Here is an 18,303-nt window from a genome sequence, read left to right as displayed (position 1 = left end):
GATCATGTTATGTCACCTATTTTTAGATTTTTTTGGTCAGCATTTTATAGTTTTCAGCATACAGATCCTGTACATGTTTTGTTAGATTTATACCTAAGTATCTTGTTTTTAAGGCTATTATAAGTGGGATCATTTTTAAAATTTCAGTTTGCAATTGTTTTTGACTAGTATACATATAGAAATTTTGACTCTTTGTGTGTTGGTCTTGTATCCTGCAACCTTATGAAACTCAGTGGTTCTGGGGGTCTTTTTGTATATTCCTTGGCATTTTCTACATAGACAATCCTGTCTTCTGTGAGTAGAGTTTATTTTCTTCCTTTCCAGTCTGTGTGTCTTTTATTTCCTTCTCTTGCCTTTTAGCACTCGCTAAAATTTTCCAGTACTGTATTGTGTTCAGTGTGAATGGTGTGAGCTGGTGCACCTTGTGCACACACGATGTTAACTGTAGGCTTGTTACAGCTGCTCTTTATCAGGCTGATGAAATTCTCTTCTCTTCCTAGTTTGCAAGTTTTTATTATGAGTTGGTGCTGGATTTTGTCAAATGCTTTTCTGCATCAATTGATATAAACAGGTATCTTTATCTTTAATCTTAATGTGATGGATTATATTGATTGGTTATTAAAATACTGACCAAGCTTTACATTTCTGGAATAATTCTATCCCCTTTAATTGTGGTATATAATTCTTTTTATGTGCTGGTGAATTCTGGTAATACCTTGTTGATGATTCTCATGTCTGTTTTCACTTGATCTGTGGACTGTTGGCCTGTAGGATTGATCCCCCTGCCATGTTATCTTTGTCTGCTTTTGGTATCAGGATAATGTAGGCCTCATGAAATGAGTGGGAAGGTGTTCTTTCTTCCATTCCCGGAAGAGATTGTATAGAAGTAGCATTATTTCTTCTCTAAGTGTTAGGGGGAAGTTGCCATTGAAACCATCTGGACTAGGAGAGTTCAATTTTGGATGGTTTTCAACTAAATATAATTCTTTAGTAGTTACAGGACTCTTCAGGTTATCTGTTTCATTTTGGATGTGTTTTAGTGGTTTGTGGTTTGTTAGTAGTTGTTCTAGTTTATCAAAGGTGTTGAATCAATATTTGTAGAGTTGTTTATAGTATTCCCTTATTATCCTCTTAATTCCTGTGGGATCAGTAGTTACATTTCCTCTTTCATTCCTGATATTGATAATTTTGCATTCTCTTTTTCTTTTATTCTTGGTCTGTCTTGCTAGAGGCTTATCAATTTTATTGATTTTTTTAGATAAGCAACTTTTTGTTTCATTGATTAAAAAAAATACTATTTTGCTCTTTTTAGTTTGATTTCTGCTCTATTGTTTTATTTCCTCTGCTTGCTTTGGTTTATTTTGCTCTTTTTTTTCTGATTTCTTAAAGTGAAAGCTTATATTATTCACATTAGGCCTTTCTTTTAAAGTATTTTTTCATTAAAAAAATTGTTAAATTACAGTTTACATTTAATATTATTTTTATTAGTTTCAGTTATACAGCATGGTGGTTAGCCAATCAGATGCTTTGCAAAGTGTTCCCCTAATATTTCTAGTATCTTCTTTTCTAATGTAAGTATTTAATGCTACCAACAATCTCTTAACACTTTATTTACATCCCACAAGTTTTATGTTCTGTTTTCAGTTTTCTTCAGTTCAGAATAGTTTTCTAATTTCCCTTGAGGCTTTTTCATATATATATATATATAGGCTTTTTCATATATATATATATATATATATATATATATATAGGCTTTTTCATATATATATATATTTTTTAAGATGTATTTTAAGATTTAATTAATTTATTTTTAGAGGGACGGGAAGGTGGGGATAAAAACATTGTTGGGAGAGAGAAACATCAGTTGGCCGCCTTGCCTCGCCTCTCATGCGCCCAGACATCCCAGGCATGTGCCCAGACTAGGAGCTGAACTGGCGACCTTTTGCTTTGTGGGATGACACCCAACTGAGCCACAGTGGTCAGTGCTCCCTTTGGGCCTTTTTTTTGACAATTATTTAGAAGTGGGTCATTTAGTTTCTGAGTGTTTGGAGATTTTCCTGTTGCTTTTCTTTTTTTACTTCCAGACCTAATTCCATGGTGGACAGAAAACATATTTTGCATGACTTCAGTTACTTGAAATTTGTTAAGGTTTCTTTTGTGACCCCGGGGTTGGTCCCTCTTGGGAAACACCTGTGCATTTGACAAGAACATGCATTCTGCTGTTACTGGGTGGAGTGTTCTCTCAATGTCAATTATATCCAATTGATGGATGGTTTTGTTCAGTTCTTCTCTATTTTGTTAATTGTCTGACTACCCTTTATGTCGACTACTGAGAAAGGAGTGTTGAAGTCTCTTTCAGTGTATCCATTTCTCCTTTCAGCTCTGTCAGTTTTTACTTTATGTATTTTGAAATTCTGTTGATAGGTGAAAACACCTTAAGGATCGTTTTGTGTTCTTGATAAATTGACCCTTTTATCATTGTGCAGTGTCCCTCTTTTTCTCTCTTTGGAGTGTACTTTGATATTAATATAACCACTCCAGCTTTGTTTTCACTAGTGTATATCTTCTTGCATCCTTTTACTTTTAACTCATCTATATTATTGTATTGAAAGTGAAGTCCTTGTAGAAGCACTTAATTGTTTTTAATTATCATGGTTTTTAAAATTTTATTGTATAAATTCCTATATTAGCATCATTTACATTTAATATAGTTATTGATATGTGCAGACTTACGTATGCATGTTAATGTTTGTTTCTCTGTTTTTCATTCCTCTGTGTCCCCCTGTCCCGCCTTCTTTGGGGTTATTTGAACTTTTTTTTTGAAATCTATTTTAATTTATCTTAGTGTTTTTGACTAGATCTCTTTTTATAGTTTTTTAATGATTGCTGTAAAGATTATAATATATCTACTTTTCACAGTCTGCAGCCTACTTACTATTGATATTTCATTAATTCAAGTGAAATATAGAAATTTTACCACCATATGGGAACCTTTACCTGGCTCGCCATCTTTTTTATTTTTTTAAGCTATTCTTTTAAAAAAAAACTTTTATTTAATTTTAGAGAGAGGGGAAGGAAGGGAGAAAGAGAGGGAGAGAAACATCAATGTGTGCTTGCCTCTCGCGTGCCCCCAACTGAGAACCTGGCCTGCAACCCAGGCATGAGTCCTGAGTGGGAATCACACCAGCACCCCTTTTCTTCTTTTATATTGTATTACATGTACATACAATAAGACACCATCAGACAGTGTTAGGAGAAGAATAGTTTATTATATTTACTCAGACATTTGATATTTCTGTTGCTCTCCCTTCTTTCCTGATGTTCTTAGTTTCTTTCTGGTATCATTTCCCTTCTGTCTGAATAACTTCCTTTAGCAATTATTTTTTAGTAGGTCAGCTGGCAGCAAATTCTCTTCACTTGACATTAGTTACCTATTGCTGAACATTAACTTACCTCACACTTAGTGACTTAAAACAAATGTATTATCCCACCATTTCCGTGGGTCTGGCATCCTGTCATGGCTTAGCTGAGTCCTTTGCTTCAGAGTCTTTTTGAGGCTGCAGTTAAATTATTGGCCATGGCTGAGGCCTTGTCTGAATGCTCAGCTGGAGAAGAATCCACTTCCAATTTTATGTGATTATTAGCAGGATTTATTTCTTCTTAGCCGGTTGGACTGTGAGCCTCAGTCTCTTGCTGGCTGTTGACCAAAGACAACCCTGCGTTACTTGCCATGTAGGCCTCTCCAGCATGGCTGCTTGCTTCATCAAGAAGTGCGTGCCCAGAACACAGTAGAAAGAGTCTGTTAGTAACCTGGAAGGTACAGTCTTATATAACGGAATCACAGACGTGACATCCATTAGCTTTGCCATATTCTCTTGGTCACAGATCCTGCCCGTGCTCACGGTGGGGATTGATTGCGCAAGGCATGGACAGGAGCCAGGGGTAACTAGTGGTACTTTGACAGTCTGCTAATCTCTGTCTCCCAGTTTTCTTTCATCTAAGAATGCCTTTATTTCTGAAGGATATTTTTACTGGATATGGAATTCTGGGTTGATCATTCTTTTCTTTTGACACTTTAAAAATATTTTTCGTTTTTTTCTGGTGTCCGTGGGTTCTTTTTTCTTCTTTTTTAATTTTAATCCTCACTTGAGGATATATTTATTGATTTGAGAGAGAGAGAGAAACCTCATTGTGAGAGATAACCATCAATTGGTTGCTTCCCATGTGCACCCCAACCGGGAACCTGCAACCTCAGTGCATGCCCTAACTCAGAGCCTCAACCTTTTGCTGTTCTGGGCGATGTTCCAACCAGCCGGGCCACCCAGCCAGGGCTGATATCCATGGTTTCTTGGAGAAAGCCTCAGTCATGTGCAGTGTTATTTTCTCTGTATATAATGAATCTTTTTTTATCTGGTTGATTTCAAGATTTTTTTTTCTTTAGTTTTCTGCAGTTTGACTATAATGTGTCAGATCATGGATTTCCTTGAGTTTATTCTGTTTATGCTTCACTCGGCCTCTTGATCTGTAGGTTTATGTTAATACCGAATTTGAGATGGGAAGTTTTCATCCATTATTTCCTCGAATTTTGTTCTGCTCTACACTCTCCTTTTGTTCTTCAGCATTAAAGACATGACTGTTAGACCTTTGGTATTCAACCATAGGTCCCTCAGCTTTGTTCATCTACAAAAAGTATTTTTTCTCTCTGTTAATCAGACTGGATAATATGTGTGCTCTTCTGTGTTCAACTACATTGATTTTCTCCCATCATCTTCATTCTGAGGTGAGATATTGAGTCCATGCTGTGAATTTTTAATGTCAGTTATTGTATTTTAGTTCCACATTTTCCACTTGCTTCTTCTTAATATCATCTATTTCTTTGCTGAGACCTTCTATCTTGCCAGCCTCCTAAGGGTCTTTTTCTGTACTTGTTGTAGCATTTTAAGACCTTTGTCAGATAATTCTAGCATCTGTGTCATCTTAGCATAATTCTTTTTTTTTTAATGTTTTTTATTGATTATATTGTTACAACAGTTCCAATTTTCTTCCCCTTGTTCCCCTCCACCCAGCACCCCCCTCCCCCAGCGATCCCCCCCAAGTCCATACCCCTGGTTCGTAAAAATTAACTATCCCCCCCCTCTCAAATATTAGGACCCTTTGTAATCTTGTAAAGGACAATGGGCGAAGGTCTTAGCATAATTCTTAAAGTCATCTGATGATTGCCTTTTCCTATGCGAGTTGAGCTTTTCCTGGTTCTCAAATGCTGAGCAATTTGAGATTATATCCTGGACCTTTTGAATATTATGTTATGAAATTCTGGATCTTGTTTGACCGTTATAGAGAATGTTTATATTTTTATTTTAGCAGGTAGTTGACCTGGTTAGGGTTCAGGTCATAGGCTCTGATCAGCCAATGTAAATTCAATTTTCAAAGTCTCTCCTGTGCTATTCAAGTCTGTCCCACAGGTGAACTACCCACTGGCCTCTCCAGAATCTAGCCAATGGTTTACCTTGTATATAAGTTCTCACAGTTTTTAGGGTCAGATATGTATATGTGCAGCTGGGAGTGAATCCAGAAATTCCTAAACAACTTGAAGTGGTCCCTTCTCTGAGCTTCTCCCTTTCTGTGATCTCAACAGTACATTTCAGTCCCCCGAGTTCTTCTTTTCGGTCCTCCTGCCAGAAAGCTGGGGCCTCACTGACGCTCCTCTGCTGTGCCCTTCTCACGACATGAACCCAGAGGCAAGGAGAGGGGGGAGGACAAAAGCAAAGGGGACTGCCCATCGCCCAGGGACCACGTCTCCTCTGATTAGACTGAGAGGTTCCCTTCCCTCGATTTTTAGACTCCTTCAGGCTCTTACTGCTGCTGTTGTCACCGCCACTACCAACACAGGACCGTTTGTGGCCTGAAACATGGGAGGATGAGGAAAGAGAGTAAGGGAGATGAGGGATGGTCTCTGTTCTCTCTGAGCAAGAGTCGAGAGCCCTTCCTGGAGCTCCGCACACCGATACCCAGCTCTGCATTTGGACCGCACAGAGGCCGGTCTGAGGGGTTCTGGAGGGACAGAAGCAACGTGAAGTTCGCTGCTGGCATGGCGGCCCTTTGAATTCGGGCCTTCTCCCCCATGTGCCTGATGTTACTCACTTTCCGCACCCCTCGCATGGCGACTCCGTGCCGCCCATTCAGGGTTTATAGTTGTATTCGTTGGAATAGATGGGGTCCTGGGCTTACTCCGTTTTTCCTGCAGCCAGAGCCTGGTATGACAGGATATTTATTAAAATATTTAATAACATTTTTTGAGTGAAGCAAGTGAATGAGACATCAAACAGTTGGTTCTGACTTTTCTCCTGAGCATCAGACCTGGATTTCTAATGATCTCCAGGCCTTCTGGGAGGAAGAGTGCCTCAATAATTGAATCAGCATCTGCACACTTGGCATTTCCAACTACATGTCCTGTCTGCACACGCGGCTTGTCCAAACTGGGCCATTCCTCTCCTGCCTGAGACCAGCTTCTTCCTTCAGTTTCTCTCTTTGCCGCCAGCTGCCCATCTGCCATGTTTCAACTGCTCGCTGTCTTTTACCCTCTCCCTTCAATGCGTCTCCCAGACAAATAAGTTCTTTTGGGGTGCTGTTTCTCCTGTCCCTTCCCACGTGCTCACTGTCAGCCTTGCTGCCCTAAGTCATGCATCTAGACTAATGGAATAGCTGGGCCAGCCACGGGACAAGCCAGAATCGTCATTGGTGACAATAGAAACCAAAACATGGTGAGGAATCAGGAAGGCGGGGTTAGAGCCAGGCTAGTCTGTTTGCAGGTGGGGGCCGGGAGCCCCGGGCGGAAGTGGGAGCCGCTCTCCAGCTCTCGGCACAGGGCTTACAGAAAGCTTGCCTCACCTGGCATATTGAGTGAGACCCAAGCACAGTGATGTAGCAACACAGCAATAACTCCTGAGACAGGAACTTCTTATAGGTGTGAGGGGCCAGCTAGGCTTCCCTGAGCTTGACCCTGGGCCTTCAGGGTTGCTTCTGAGCAGGTGCTGGTAATAACTGCCTGACACCCTCCCCTCCCGCCCCCCTATTTAACTGGCATTCTCCGCTCCGGTCCAGTTGACTCCCTCCCAAAGAGCAGCCCTGAGCCTGTCTCGTCCCCCTCTTCAGAGGCCTGGACTGACAGCTCTCAGCTGCCTTCCAAGTTCAAGGCCCTCCCTCCACCATTATTCCCACTTTCTTTCCCACACTTACTCTCTGTTCTAGCTCAACTGGGCTATTCCCTTGGCCCCAAGTAGCCCCCACACTGTCTTATCTCCACAACTTTGCTCATATCACTCTTTCTGCCCGAAAACACCCCCACCCCCCACCAGTCTTCTCCTGTCAGAGTTATAGCCTTCAGAATGCCTCTCAGGCGCAGCTAATTCCGGGCAGCCTTTAGACCCTCCTGTGCCGGCACTCACGAGTCACGCTAGATTGCAGGCACCTGCAAGGCAGGCGGCCCGTGCCCCTCTCCTGCTTAGCCTCTGCAGTCCTTCCACATCGGTCCCACTCCCCAATCGCTGCTGAGTGGAAGTGAATGGGATCAGCACCTGTGGTGATCAGACTAGGTGATGTGCCGTCTCTAGAAAGTTTCTCTGGGAAACGGGGTGGGGGTCCTGATATGAGGACCACCGGTGGCAGGGCGCTCTTGGGATCTCTGCTGTAGGCTACAGTATATTGATGAGGTTTGTTTTGTAAAAGGAAGATTCCCATATCTGTGGCATCACCTCTTCATTTTTCTCTTCAGTGTTAATACTTTGAAGGGTCAGAAAATAGGAAACAACCCCATTAGGCATGAGATCCAGAGGGCTCCGTCTACGGCTGGCTGCGAGCGTGGAGCTGCGAGATAATGGAGCCGATACCAGTTCCAGAGCATTCTTCTCCCCTTTGCAAAGCGCTGAATGACAAGCAGATTTCTCAGCTCCAAGCAGGCAGTCACATACAGATGATAAATGTGTCCCTGGACAGAGGAGCTTGTTGAGCGATATTTACCAGGGTCTCTGTGAAGGGCCCTCAGCTCCCAAGGGGGCATTTCAAGCCGTCAGCCGCTCAGCTGTTCAGCTGACGCCTGTGCAGCGGTGGGAGGAACATAACCTCATTGCCTGCTCTCCAGCAGGATGGAGGCCGTGGCAATTTGTTTAGGGGCTCCAAAGTTTCTCGTGCTTCCTGTAGTCACCCTCACGCCTCCCCTGGTCAGACCTTAGCAGACAGAGACATGGACAACGTGTGAAACTTAGGGCCTTCAAGTGGGAGGGGTGGGGAAGTCAGGGCCAGGGCCTGACTTTAAGACCAGGGTCAGCCCTGGCTCTACCTTCTAGTGGCCAAGTGCCTGGGCTTCCCCACACCTCGGTCTCCTCAGAAATAAGACAGAGATGATGAGAGCTGCCTTACAGGGTTGCGAGATAACATTAAATCTGTGTACAAATATTTGCACATTACAAAATGCTCTCTGGCGTAAGTCATTCACTCAGTAGTTCCTCATGGCATACCTACTGCATGTCAAGCATGCCAGGCGCTGTGCTGGGTTTGGCGGGTAGTTTCCAGGGGCTGTGGGTCAGGAAGCAAAGCAGGCTGATGGCCCCTCCCTGCCATCAGCGTGGTTTTGGGGCAAAGGCTTGCCAAGCTCTGGGAGCCATTATTAGTGACTGAGTCTCTACAAGGAACATGGCTGAGTTGGGCCTCTGGTCTGGTGCCTCATTATGCATGTTAGTCTGGGTTCTCCAGAGAAACTGAACCAATAGCACATACAGGGATTTAGTATAAGGAATCGGCTCACATGCTTTGGGAGGCTGAGAGGTCCCAAGGCCTGCAGTTGGCAAGCTGGAGACCCCAGAGAGCTGATGATGTAAGTTCCAGTCCGAGTCCAAGTCTGAAAGCAGAAGATCAATGTCCCAGCTCCTAGACAGCTAGGCAGAGAGGAACTTCTCTCCTCCGCCTTTTTGTTCCATTCAGACCCTCTATGGATTGGACGAGTCCCACCCACATTGGGGAGGGCAGTTCACTTTCCTTGGTCTACTGATTCAAAGGTTAATCTCATCGGGAAGATCCTCTCAGACACACCCAGAATAATACTTGACCAAATGAGCTGCCTGCCTGGGCCTACTGAAGTCACCACCACCACCAAAAGAAGTACCAGCACACCAGGGTTGATGCTCACGGAGAACATTCAGGTGGACCAGGCAGCTTCCCACCTGTGTCTCATTTGATTCCTAATCACCCAATAAGGGTGGGCCTCATTGCCTGTCTCTGTCCTGTAGTCCCAATGTCACAGGCTCACCAGCCTGGCTGTTTGAAGCAGGTCACGTCCACCTTAAACCTAAATCTTGATGTCAGAACCTCTTCCCTCTGGGCAACAGAAGGTCTGTTCCTTTCCAAAGCCCACTCTTCCAGCATGTGAAAGGCTTGTACATCTGTCTGTCTTCTGCCTCCAATGCCCTGGTGCTGTCCACCCTTCCACACGGGTCCTTCGTCAGCAGGAAACTGGAAACGAAGGTGTCATGTTGGCTGAGAGTTCTCTTTGGGTCAGATGTCACCATCATTTCATGCCGAAGGAGGGTGGGGGCTCAACCCAGGACCCGCCTTTGCCAACCCCGGTGGGCTGGGGTGCACGGCGAGGACTGGAGGGGGGCGGCCCCTCCCCCGCCCCCACCCTTGCCCCCGCCCCCGACACAGGCGCTCCTGCGGCATCTCTCTCCGAATCTTAGGCGCGTGCTGCGCAGCTTTTCCGTTTAATAAGCCTTTGGTCATTTTAATGGCGCTGATGAGTCAGGGCACTCCTGGGTACCTCTGTTTATTTAAAACCCGTTGTGAGATGTTCTATTACATGTTGTCATAGGGGAAATACGAATTTATTAATTCAAATACTGTAACATCCCCATGCTGAGCTTGGAAAACGGGCTCCAATCAAGCCCACATTTCCAACAGCGGCTGCCCTGCCTGACGCCACGGCCCGTGGTGCGCAGGTCTGTCTCCTCGTCTGGAAACCCTTTTTGGGCTGCATGTCCCCAGGCCTCACACGGCGCCGGCACATGGTAGGGGCGTAGGTGCTGTCTCTGCAGTGGAATGGACTGGAGCTCGTGCTGGGAAGGTTGCCACACACTCGCACCCACTGAGCTCTACTGTGAGGAGACTACTCTGCCAGCCGCCACGCCCCTGCCACGCGCTGTCACAGCAGCTGACGCGCCCTCGCACGCGTCCCACGCGTGTGCTAGACAAAGGGAGTGAGTGCTGGCTCCCTCACAGCTCCGGCCCAGCGGGGGCCGCAGCCCAGAAACAACCGACCAGAGTCCTCTCCAGAAGCTCTGGACGAGGGAGGGAAGGAGGCTGAGTGGCACCAGGGAGGCGCTTGGCGCCAGGGCTTTGCTGGGTGGGGAGGGGCACAGGGCCACACAGGAGACTTCCACGCGCGTGCTTCCTCCCTCTGATTGGTGTTCTCTGCACTTTCTAGCAGCGAGACAGAGAGTGAGGCTGGAGACATCATGGACCAGCAATTCGAAGAGATGAATAACAAGCTCAACTCAGTGACCGACCCCACTGGCTTCCTCCGGATGGTTCGCCGCAACAACCTCTTTAACAGGTGAGTGTGGCTCTGTGTCCCAGGCCGGTGCAGGGCAAGGCGCCCTGGATGTAGGTAACGTGCTTCGGCCGGTGCTCCTTCCAGCCGGTCGGGCTTCCGGTCCGTGTCATGCATTTGCAGAAGTGAGCATGACACTACCACAACCCCGTGTTCCTCGGGGCCCCGCTGTCATGGCAGGACCTCTGGGTCAAGTGAGAAAACAGCGCAGACTTGATGTGACGATCTGCACTTGGCTGTGATGGGCGGCAGTTGTCCGCTTCTTCCCAGAGCCGTGGATCTGACTTCCTAAATACCAGGCAGAAGCCAGACAGGGTAGCACTATATACTTCTATGCCAGCTTGTGCCGGTAACTCCTGGGCTGGGGCACCTGTGTTCACCCTCCTGACCTGAGGCTGAGGGCAGCCATAGAGAGTCGGGGTGCCGGCATTGCTGGGGGGAGCACCTGTCCAGACCTAGGCCCACCTGTCTGCTTGAGACCCTGTGTCCCTGTTACTTGATCAAATAGGTCTTGGTGGCTTTTAGATGAGCTGATGCCTAACTGGCCAACCAGCACTGCACTTGGTCGCTTCATCAGGGGCGATCGTGGAGCTGCATCCAGAAAACCAGGGGCGGGCACCTGCCCTGCTCTCATTTGGTTGCCTGGCAACAGCCTGGGAGTTACATTTGGGCAGACTTTCCAGAAGGACCGCTGGGACTTTGGCCTCTGCCACATCCCGAGGCGCTGACTTTTAAGGGCAGCGGCCGAGCCTGGAACATAGGAGGCAAGTGGTGGCGCTCTGGGTGGAGGCCGCCTCTGCCTGGGGGCCCTGCTGTGTGGAGCGTTGTGTGCCCTCGCTGTTCCTACCCTAGGCCCGGTTTCCTGTCATTATTGTGCCGTCAGGGTGACAAATGTGTTTGCTTTCCCAGGGGTGAGCTGAATGGGGTGGGAGGTCAAGGGCCCAAGGTGTAGCAACTGGCCGCTTGGTTGAAAGGAGACCAAATCGTGAAGCTGGTTCACCCCCAGTCCCCCCTTCTTCCCTGCTCCTTTAATCTCCATGCTCGGGCAACACAGCAAAGTAGGCGGCCTGCCACCGCCCAGGGTCCCACAGCAGGCAGGCGGGAAGGCCGAACTTGAGCCCTGAGCTCTCCCCACGTTGAGTTTGCAGCCATTAACCCTCCCCCGGCAGAGTGGAGAGGCTGGCTCGAAGGGCGTGCGCCCGGGCCCACTCCCTGCCTCCTTCCACCCGATCACGTGCACGGACATTAAAGGAGAGTTGGTGTCTAAGTGGCACTCTGACCGTCTCCCTAATGTATAGAAGGCACCATACACGTGCGGCTTTCTGCTGTTTTGCATAAAGTGGGAAGGACAGCACTAAACTTGCATTCTTAAGATAACATGGGTGGATAAACTAGGAAAGGGATGCAGTCTGTATGTACTTGTGCCGCAGGTGTGGGCCCCCTTGGGCTGTGGCCTCACCTGCCCTCCCTCTTCCTGTCCCAACTCATGTCCTTTACATGAGCGCATCCCAAAGGCAGGTCATCGGATGTCCACTGCCCACCTGATCACCGGTGTGCCCGCAGTGGGAGCCCCTCCTCTGGTCCTGGCTGTCATCCCTGATGGGAGGTGGTGTGAATTTTGGATCATGTAGTTGCTCCTTTTGGGAAAATGTTTGTCCTTTTGAGCAGTTCTGAGGTAGGTCCCGCGAGCATGATACTTTGGATTAACTTACTGGTTCATTTAAGCTACGTCGGCTGTGTCCGTAGCCAGGCTGGGGACTGGCCAGCCTGGGGCTGGGTGGGGAACAGCCTGGCCATAGCGCTGGGGCCTGGGCCTCGCTGTCCAGCTGCTCTGCACCCAGCGCCCTCAGCAGGGCCTCACATGGTGCAGGGCCTGGGGCCTGCCCTCAGGAAAGAAAGATTCGGAAGTGGCCGCTGCAGACCCTGCCTGTCCTGACTGTCTAGAGCAGCGGTTCTCAACCTGTGGGTCGTGACCCCTTTGGGGGTTGAACGACCCTTTCTCCGGGGTCGCCTAACAGCATCAGAAAACACATATATAATTACATATTGTTTTTGTGATTAATCACTATGCTTTAGTTATGGTTGGGGGTCAGCACAACACGAGGAACTGTATTAAAGGGTCACGGCATTGGGAAGGTTGAGAACCACTGGTCGAGAGCCTCCTGAGGGCAATTGGATGAAGAGGAACAGTCTGCGTTCTTTCAGCTTCAACACAGCGAGCCATAAAGCCCAGGACACGTTGCTGTGCCATGTGCTCTCTGACACTTTCTGACAAGCCTGGGAAGAGGGGGCTCTGGCCTCCATCGGAGGGGAGCAGAGCTACCGGGGAACCACAGAGGCAGAGTCATCCTTGTCAGCCAGAAGGGGGCAGGTCCTTGCAAACTTCCAGTCCAGCCTTCCATCTCACAGCTGAGAGGCACGTACAGGCTGGGAGCAGGTGCCAAAGCTGGGTTTCAGGTTGTGCTTCCCAGCTGCCCCAGCTGCCTGCGCCTTCCCTCCTAGATGCCTGCCATGTGTGCGTTCTGCCCTGCGTGGGGTCCCAGGCGCCCCTCTCTGCCCCTTCTGTGTTCAGGGATCTCTGCTATGAGCGGCTGCTTAGTCACTGAACGGGATGGCTGAGTAGTGGCTTTTCTGCAGACTCCTGATATTGACTGTGGCTGGCAAAGTACGCGTCCCTTGGAGGGCACAGAGTTGAAGTGGAAGCAGCCATGTGCAGAGGGCCTTGCACACGCTGCAGCAGCACCAGCTCCCCTCAGTGGGGCTCTCCAGCTTGGTGATTCGTGGGTTCCTTGGCCCTTTGGCTCTGGGTGGTTTGCTGGACTGCTGTGGCAAGGTGGCTGGAGCTGATGCGAGTCAAGTGAGCGCTGGCTTTAGAGGTTTCTCTCCTGCCACTGCCGGACGTGGCCTTTGTTCTGCCTTTGCTTTTTAGTCTCTGCACCACTGTTTTTCTTCTTGCCTGTGCACTTGGGCAGAAAACGTATTTGCATGCTGAGCCCCAGACAGGTCCATTAGTGAGGAAAAGCAAGGATTTGTCTCTTGTTTAGCACTCTGGCCCTGGCTGGGCCCCACGGGGCAGAGCAGCAGCCCTCGGAAAGGCCTCTGCCTCTTGTCCCTGCAGAGTGCTTTGGAAGTAATGTTGAGGGCTGGAAGGCCCATGCATGCGTGTGTGTGTGTGTGTGTACCTCGGGGCAGTTAGCAGATCACTGTTGCTCAGAAAAGAAGGAGAGTGGGAGAGGCTTTCAACTGTACCTGCATGCTAGGACCCAGGCAGCACCTTGGCACTGCAGGCGTGCCCATCCAGGATCAATTCGGACCAGTACCCCAGAGCAGTGCTCTGACTTTTGTTGCCGCCACTGGTATGACTCGCATCCTAGGTCTTTACTTTCCCGCCTGTGGCTGTATGGGTGATGCGATGTGGACAGGGCTTTCCTGCTGCCCAGAGATAAGTGGCTGGAGCTGAAACAGGACAAAGAAGTGTTAAAAGTCTCCCCATTCTAAAGAGAGGTGCTGCAACAAGGCCAGAGCCCTCCTTCTGGTCTCTGTGACCTCCAGCTAACACCCCAGCCACACACCCCTGCCTCTGAAAGAAGACTGGGTCAGGGAACCAGCAACTGGGATTTCTTGGCCTGGTTGGGGGTCCTCCAAGAGAATCAATCACAAAGATTGGGTGTCCTGAGAGATGAGGAAAGAGGCATCACCATCCCATGGGACTAGCCTCTTGTCACTGGGGCAGGGAGAAAAGAGGATAAAGAGAGGGGCGTTGCGAGTGTCGGCCCTCCATGGCGTGGCACAGATGCGAGCCCTTCCCAGTGGGCAAGTCACACCAGCTCAGCCACTTGCTGGTTCTCTCACCTAGGAAGCTTTCTGCTGTGACGAGGACCTCAGCAGTAAGGGTTATGGGGTGTGTAGTCAGTGCCCAGACTCAGGGACAGGACAGCCAGAGCTGGCTGCCCTTGTCGGGGGTGGGGGTGCATGGGGAAGCCCCAGCAGGGTCCTCAGAAGCTAGGGGGACACATGGAGGCATAATAACAGTGCTTACCCTCCTCTCCCCCCACCCCATCTTTCCTCAACTGCAAAATCAAGCCTTAACAGTGGGGAGGAAGGGGTGCTCCCAGAGCCTACCCTGTTGTCCAGAATCCATGAGCTAAAGCCTGGCCTGCAGTGGAGGTAGGAGGGGACATGGTGTGTACTGCATGGGAGGACAGGGAGGACCACTTCTGCCCAGGATTCCTAAGGCCTGGGGAAGAGCAGTGACTGTGGAGAAAGGAAACTATTCCCAGACAAGTAAGAAAGCTGGCACCCACGCAAGCCTGGCCCCTCTCATCCATCGTGTGTGTGTGTGTGTGTGTGTGTGTGTGTGCGCGCTCGCGCGCGCGTGCATCCACATCACGTCTGCCCCCAGTGCCCCCCTGAAGCAGCTGCAGCAATGCCACCCAAGTGCCCTGCAGGCCAGGAGGCCCTGGCAGATGGTGTCGGTGTGTCCGGCATTCCTAGGCCGAGGCCTGTTTCTTTGGTAAGGCACAGAGCAGAGGGAAGAAACCCTGGGCTCTGGGGCCGGACAGATCTGGGTTTGGAACCTGACTCTATCTTCCATTAGTGAGTGGGTGGCCTTGAGCCATTTATCTTCTCCTCTGGAAAGTGGGGTGAGGACGTGTGCAGAGGGAGTTGTTACAGGGGCGCAGTCGATGTGATGATGAACAGACACACCCTACTGTGTTGTGAGTAGGTTCTTTCTCTCCCCACCTCGGTCTGAGGTTTCTATGGCATGGGAGTGGGTGAATCTACCACTTTTTGAATCAAAATTCTATCCCCAAACCTGATTGAGTAGCTTGATGCTTCCTCCCCTCACAACCTCTCTCTGGCCGCCAGATACCAGAAAGCCTTTGAACACACGCAGACTGATGATCTGATTGGAGATCAGTTACAGCCACAGCTCTGGCCTTGAGTCTTGAGGTTCTATGTGCAGTTCTGGCTGGTGTCCTGCCAGCCCTGTCCTCTGCTCTCTGTTGGTGGCCCCAAGGCTCCGGGCCAGGATTCTGTCTAGGCCCAACAAGAGGGCTGCGTGTTTTCTCCAGCTCTGACTTGGGCCAGCCCTCACGGTAGCAATTCTGGGCAGGGGCCTTCCCTACCAACAGCAGCTGCATAGGTGGGTCCAATCACTGGGCCTTAGGCAAGAGGCCCTGTCCTCCTCGGGGCCCCCTCCCTGTCCCCATGTACTGTCTTGAAGCACCCACCAGGTTGACAGACCCCTCACGTGCCAGCAGATGCACTTCCCCCCTGCCCTCCGTTCCACTTCTGTGTTTCTCTCTAGGCAGCACAGTTGCACGAGAGGTGAGGTGTGGAACTAAGCAGCATGTCAGAAGTCACTTTAGAATCAGGCCCATCGGGTGGTGACAAGTTTGTTCTGAATGCAGTAGGATTCTCTATAGGTTGCCTCTAAGTATCAAGCTTGCATATTTATTTATATATATGTAAATAAAATACTTTTCTTTATAGACATTCAATATATTTTAAGGCAAATCTACTTTATAAATAATTTTTTCTTTACCACTTGTTTATTTGTTTACTTTCTTGTTCCACAACTTAAGATGGTTTACCAAAACATAAAAATGCCACCAGATCAGGCAAAATAAATAAATGGATGAGAAAACCAAGCTACAAGGAAAATAAAGGTAGAAGAGAGGGAGTGAAATTTATATACAAAACATGTATATGTTGTTAACACTGCTGAAGTCAGGCACGGAGTGGACCCTGTGATTTCCCAGCAGCCAAAGCAGAGTGGCCAGGTGAGCCACGGTCTGCCCCGCCCCCAGCCCCAGCCTGTACTCTCAGTCTGCATTCCAACCAGTCCCCAGGTGCTTCTCATGGCAAGTGAAGTTGGAATGAAGTGCTTCTCCTCCTGCATTTCCCGCAGCCATTGTGCCATCTCTGCCCCAGTGATCCCATGCCCCAAAAGCAATTTACCATGAAGACCTTCCAGGTGAACCCTTTAACGTTTCTGGTCTCCATCCCTCTATTACTACTGCCACGTTGGTTCCTTAAGCCTCACTCTCTTTCAGAATTCGCCATTTAACGTGACCCTAGGGACATGCTTACAAGTCACAGATAGTAAGTGAGGTCATGGCCCTGGGTGCAGAGCGGGGCTCCCCCTCCACCGGCTGAGACTGCTTTACCTACACCGTCCTTAGCACCTACCTTGAGAGCACGCTCTGGTCTTCGCTGCCTCCCTCCAGACGGAGCTCAGGTCACTCACTCTCTTGTCTGGGGCCCCCGGGGCTGCTTGCTGGCAGAGCGGAGTTGAAGTGGCAGAGCTTAGCGTTTGAGTCCTCACAGTCTGGCCCTACCATCCTTCCCATCTCCTGTTTGTCCCTCCCGCTTACCCTCTGTCCTAATCTGAGGGGACCCTGGCCCTGCCCTTTCCTACCTCAGCGCCTCTGTTGGGCACAAGGACATGGCCAAAGAGGGCTTTCCCCTGAGGGGCGCCCTCAGACAGCCTCTTTCACGACTCCATCTTGGATGGTCTTGATTGGGAATAGTTTTTTCCTTTTCTGAAATTCTCTGGCACTCGAATATAATGGGTTTGCCAATTAATTTTTCCCTTGGTGCCTTAAAACCCAGGTACTTGTTCAAATCCGAGGCCAGCTCTTACCTCAGAAGACACAGCTCAGAGATCTGGGGGGTGGGGTGTAGAGCATCTTGGTCAGGGCTGAGGAACCAAAGGATTTACAGGCAGCAGGTCCCAATAGAGCAGGAGCTCTGCTTGCTGTCTGCCAGGGGCGCTCCCAGGAGCAGTCCTGCTGGGAGGCAGGAAGCTGCCATCCAGGGGGGCTCAGAAGCACTTGAGGTTCATGAGGAGCAGAGGCAGGACTCCCCCAGGCCTAGCACAGGCGGCCTGGCTCACCCTGCCGCTGCCATTGGGAGGTGAAAATGTGCGATGAAGATGTCCTGCGAAGGTGAGGAGCCCCGTGCCTGAGCAGAGGAGGAAGTGCGTTGCTGAGAAGAGGCAGCCACACCCAGAATGAGCTCACTACCCCTGGGAAGCAGCCTTCTTCCTCCTCCCTGCCCCCCGCCCCCGGAGAACCTGGGCCAGGAGCAACATCCTGCTCACAGATGGCCCCTGGAAATGGGTGCTCTGTGCAGTGTCCGTCATCCTGGGGGAGAGGGAGCCATCTGTGAGTGTTCATGGCCGGGCTCCCCAGAGAACAGAGGCCCCCAGGCTGCAGGCTTCCTGTTGCCTGACTGTTTGGAGGAGCAGGACGCTGCCCCTGACCTCGTGGCCTCAGGTGAGATGCTTCACTGTGAGTCCTGTTCGCTCGTCTGTAAAGTGGAGGGGCCTGGGGTACTTTGTGGCGAGGATTCTGGTGATGTACACGTGTCCCAGCAGATCTGACCCACACCAGAAGATGCCCCATACCGATTTGTTCCCTTTTGTCCCTTCCCTTATAGTAGTCCAAAAGATGTCATGGCCAGCTGTGCCCGAGGTGAGTGTTCCTGGATTGACTGATTCCACCACTTGTGTCCAGACAGTCAGATGGGAAGGACCCATGGGCTTGGTGGGGAACTGAGATCAGGCGGATAGGACATGGGAAAGAGGTGGGCAAGGGGCAGACACTGCACGGTGGCCTTGGCACTCCTGCCCACGTTCAAGCTTTGAGGTCATGAATACACACACTCATGGCAGCTCCCAGAACTCACTTGGTCCTCGA

General features: G+C 49.5%; 1 protein-coding gene across 1 annotated transcript in view; it reads left to right on the top strand.

The window, feature by feature from the left end:
- TTC28 (tetratricopeptide repeat domain 28) overlaps window positions 1-18,303 on the top strand; it is a 260,354-nt gene that overhangs the window by 221,390 nt on the left and 20,661 nt on the right. The window contains exon 11 of the mRNA XM_090292459.1: window positions 10,472-10,600. Coding sequence (XP_090148585.1) covers window positions 10,472-10,600 — 129 coding nt within the window. The remainder of the gene's footprint in view (window positions 1-10,471; window positions 10,601-18,303) is intronic.

The sequence above is a fragment of the Furipterus horrens genome, unplaced genomic scaffold (assembly GCF_987537825.1).
Source record: "Furipterus horrens unplaced genomic scaffold, mFurHor1.1.pri manual_scaffold_11, whole genome shotgun sequence".
Lineage (NCBI taxonomy): Eukaryota > Metazoa > Chordata > Mammalia > Chiroptera > Furipteridae > Furipterus > Furipterus horrens.
The sequence above is the reverse complement of the archived record's forward strand: the minus strand, read 5'-3'. Positions and strand labels throughout refer to the sequence as shown.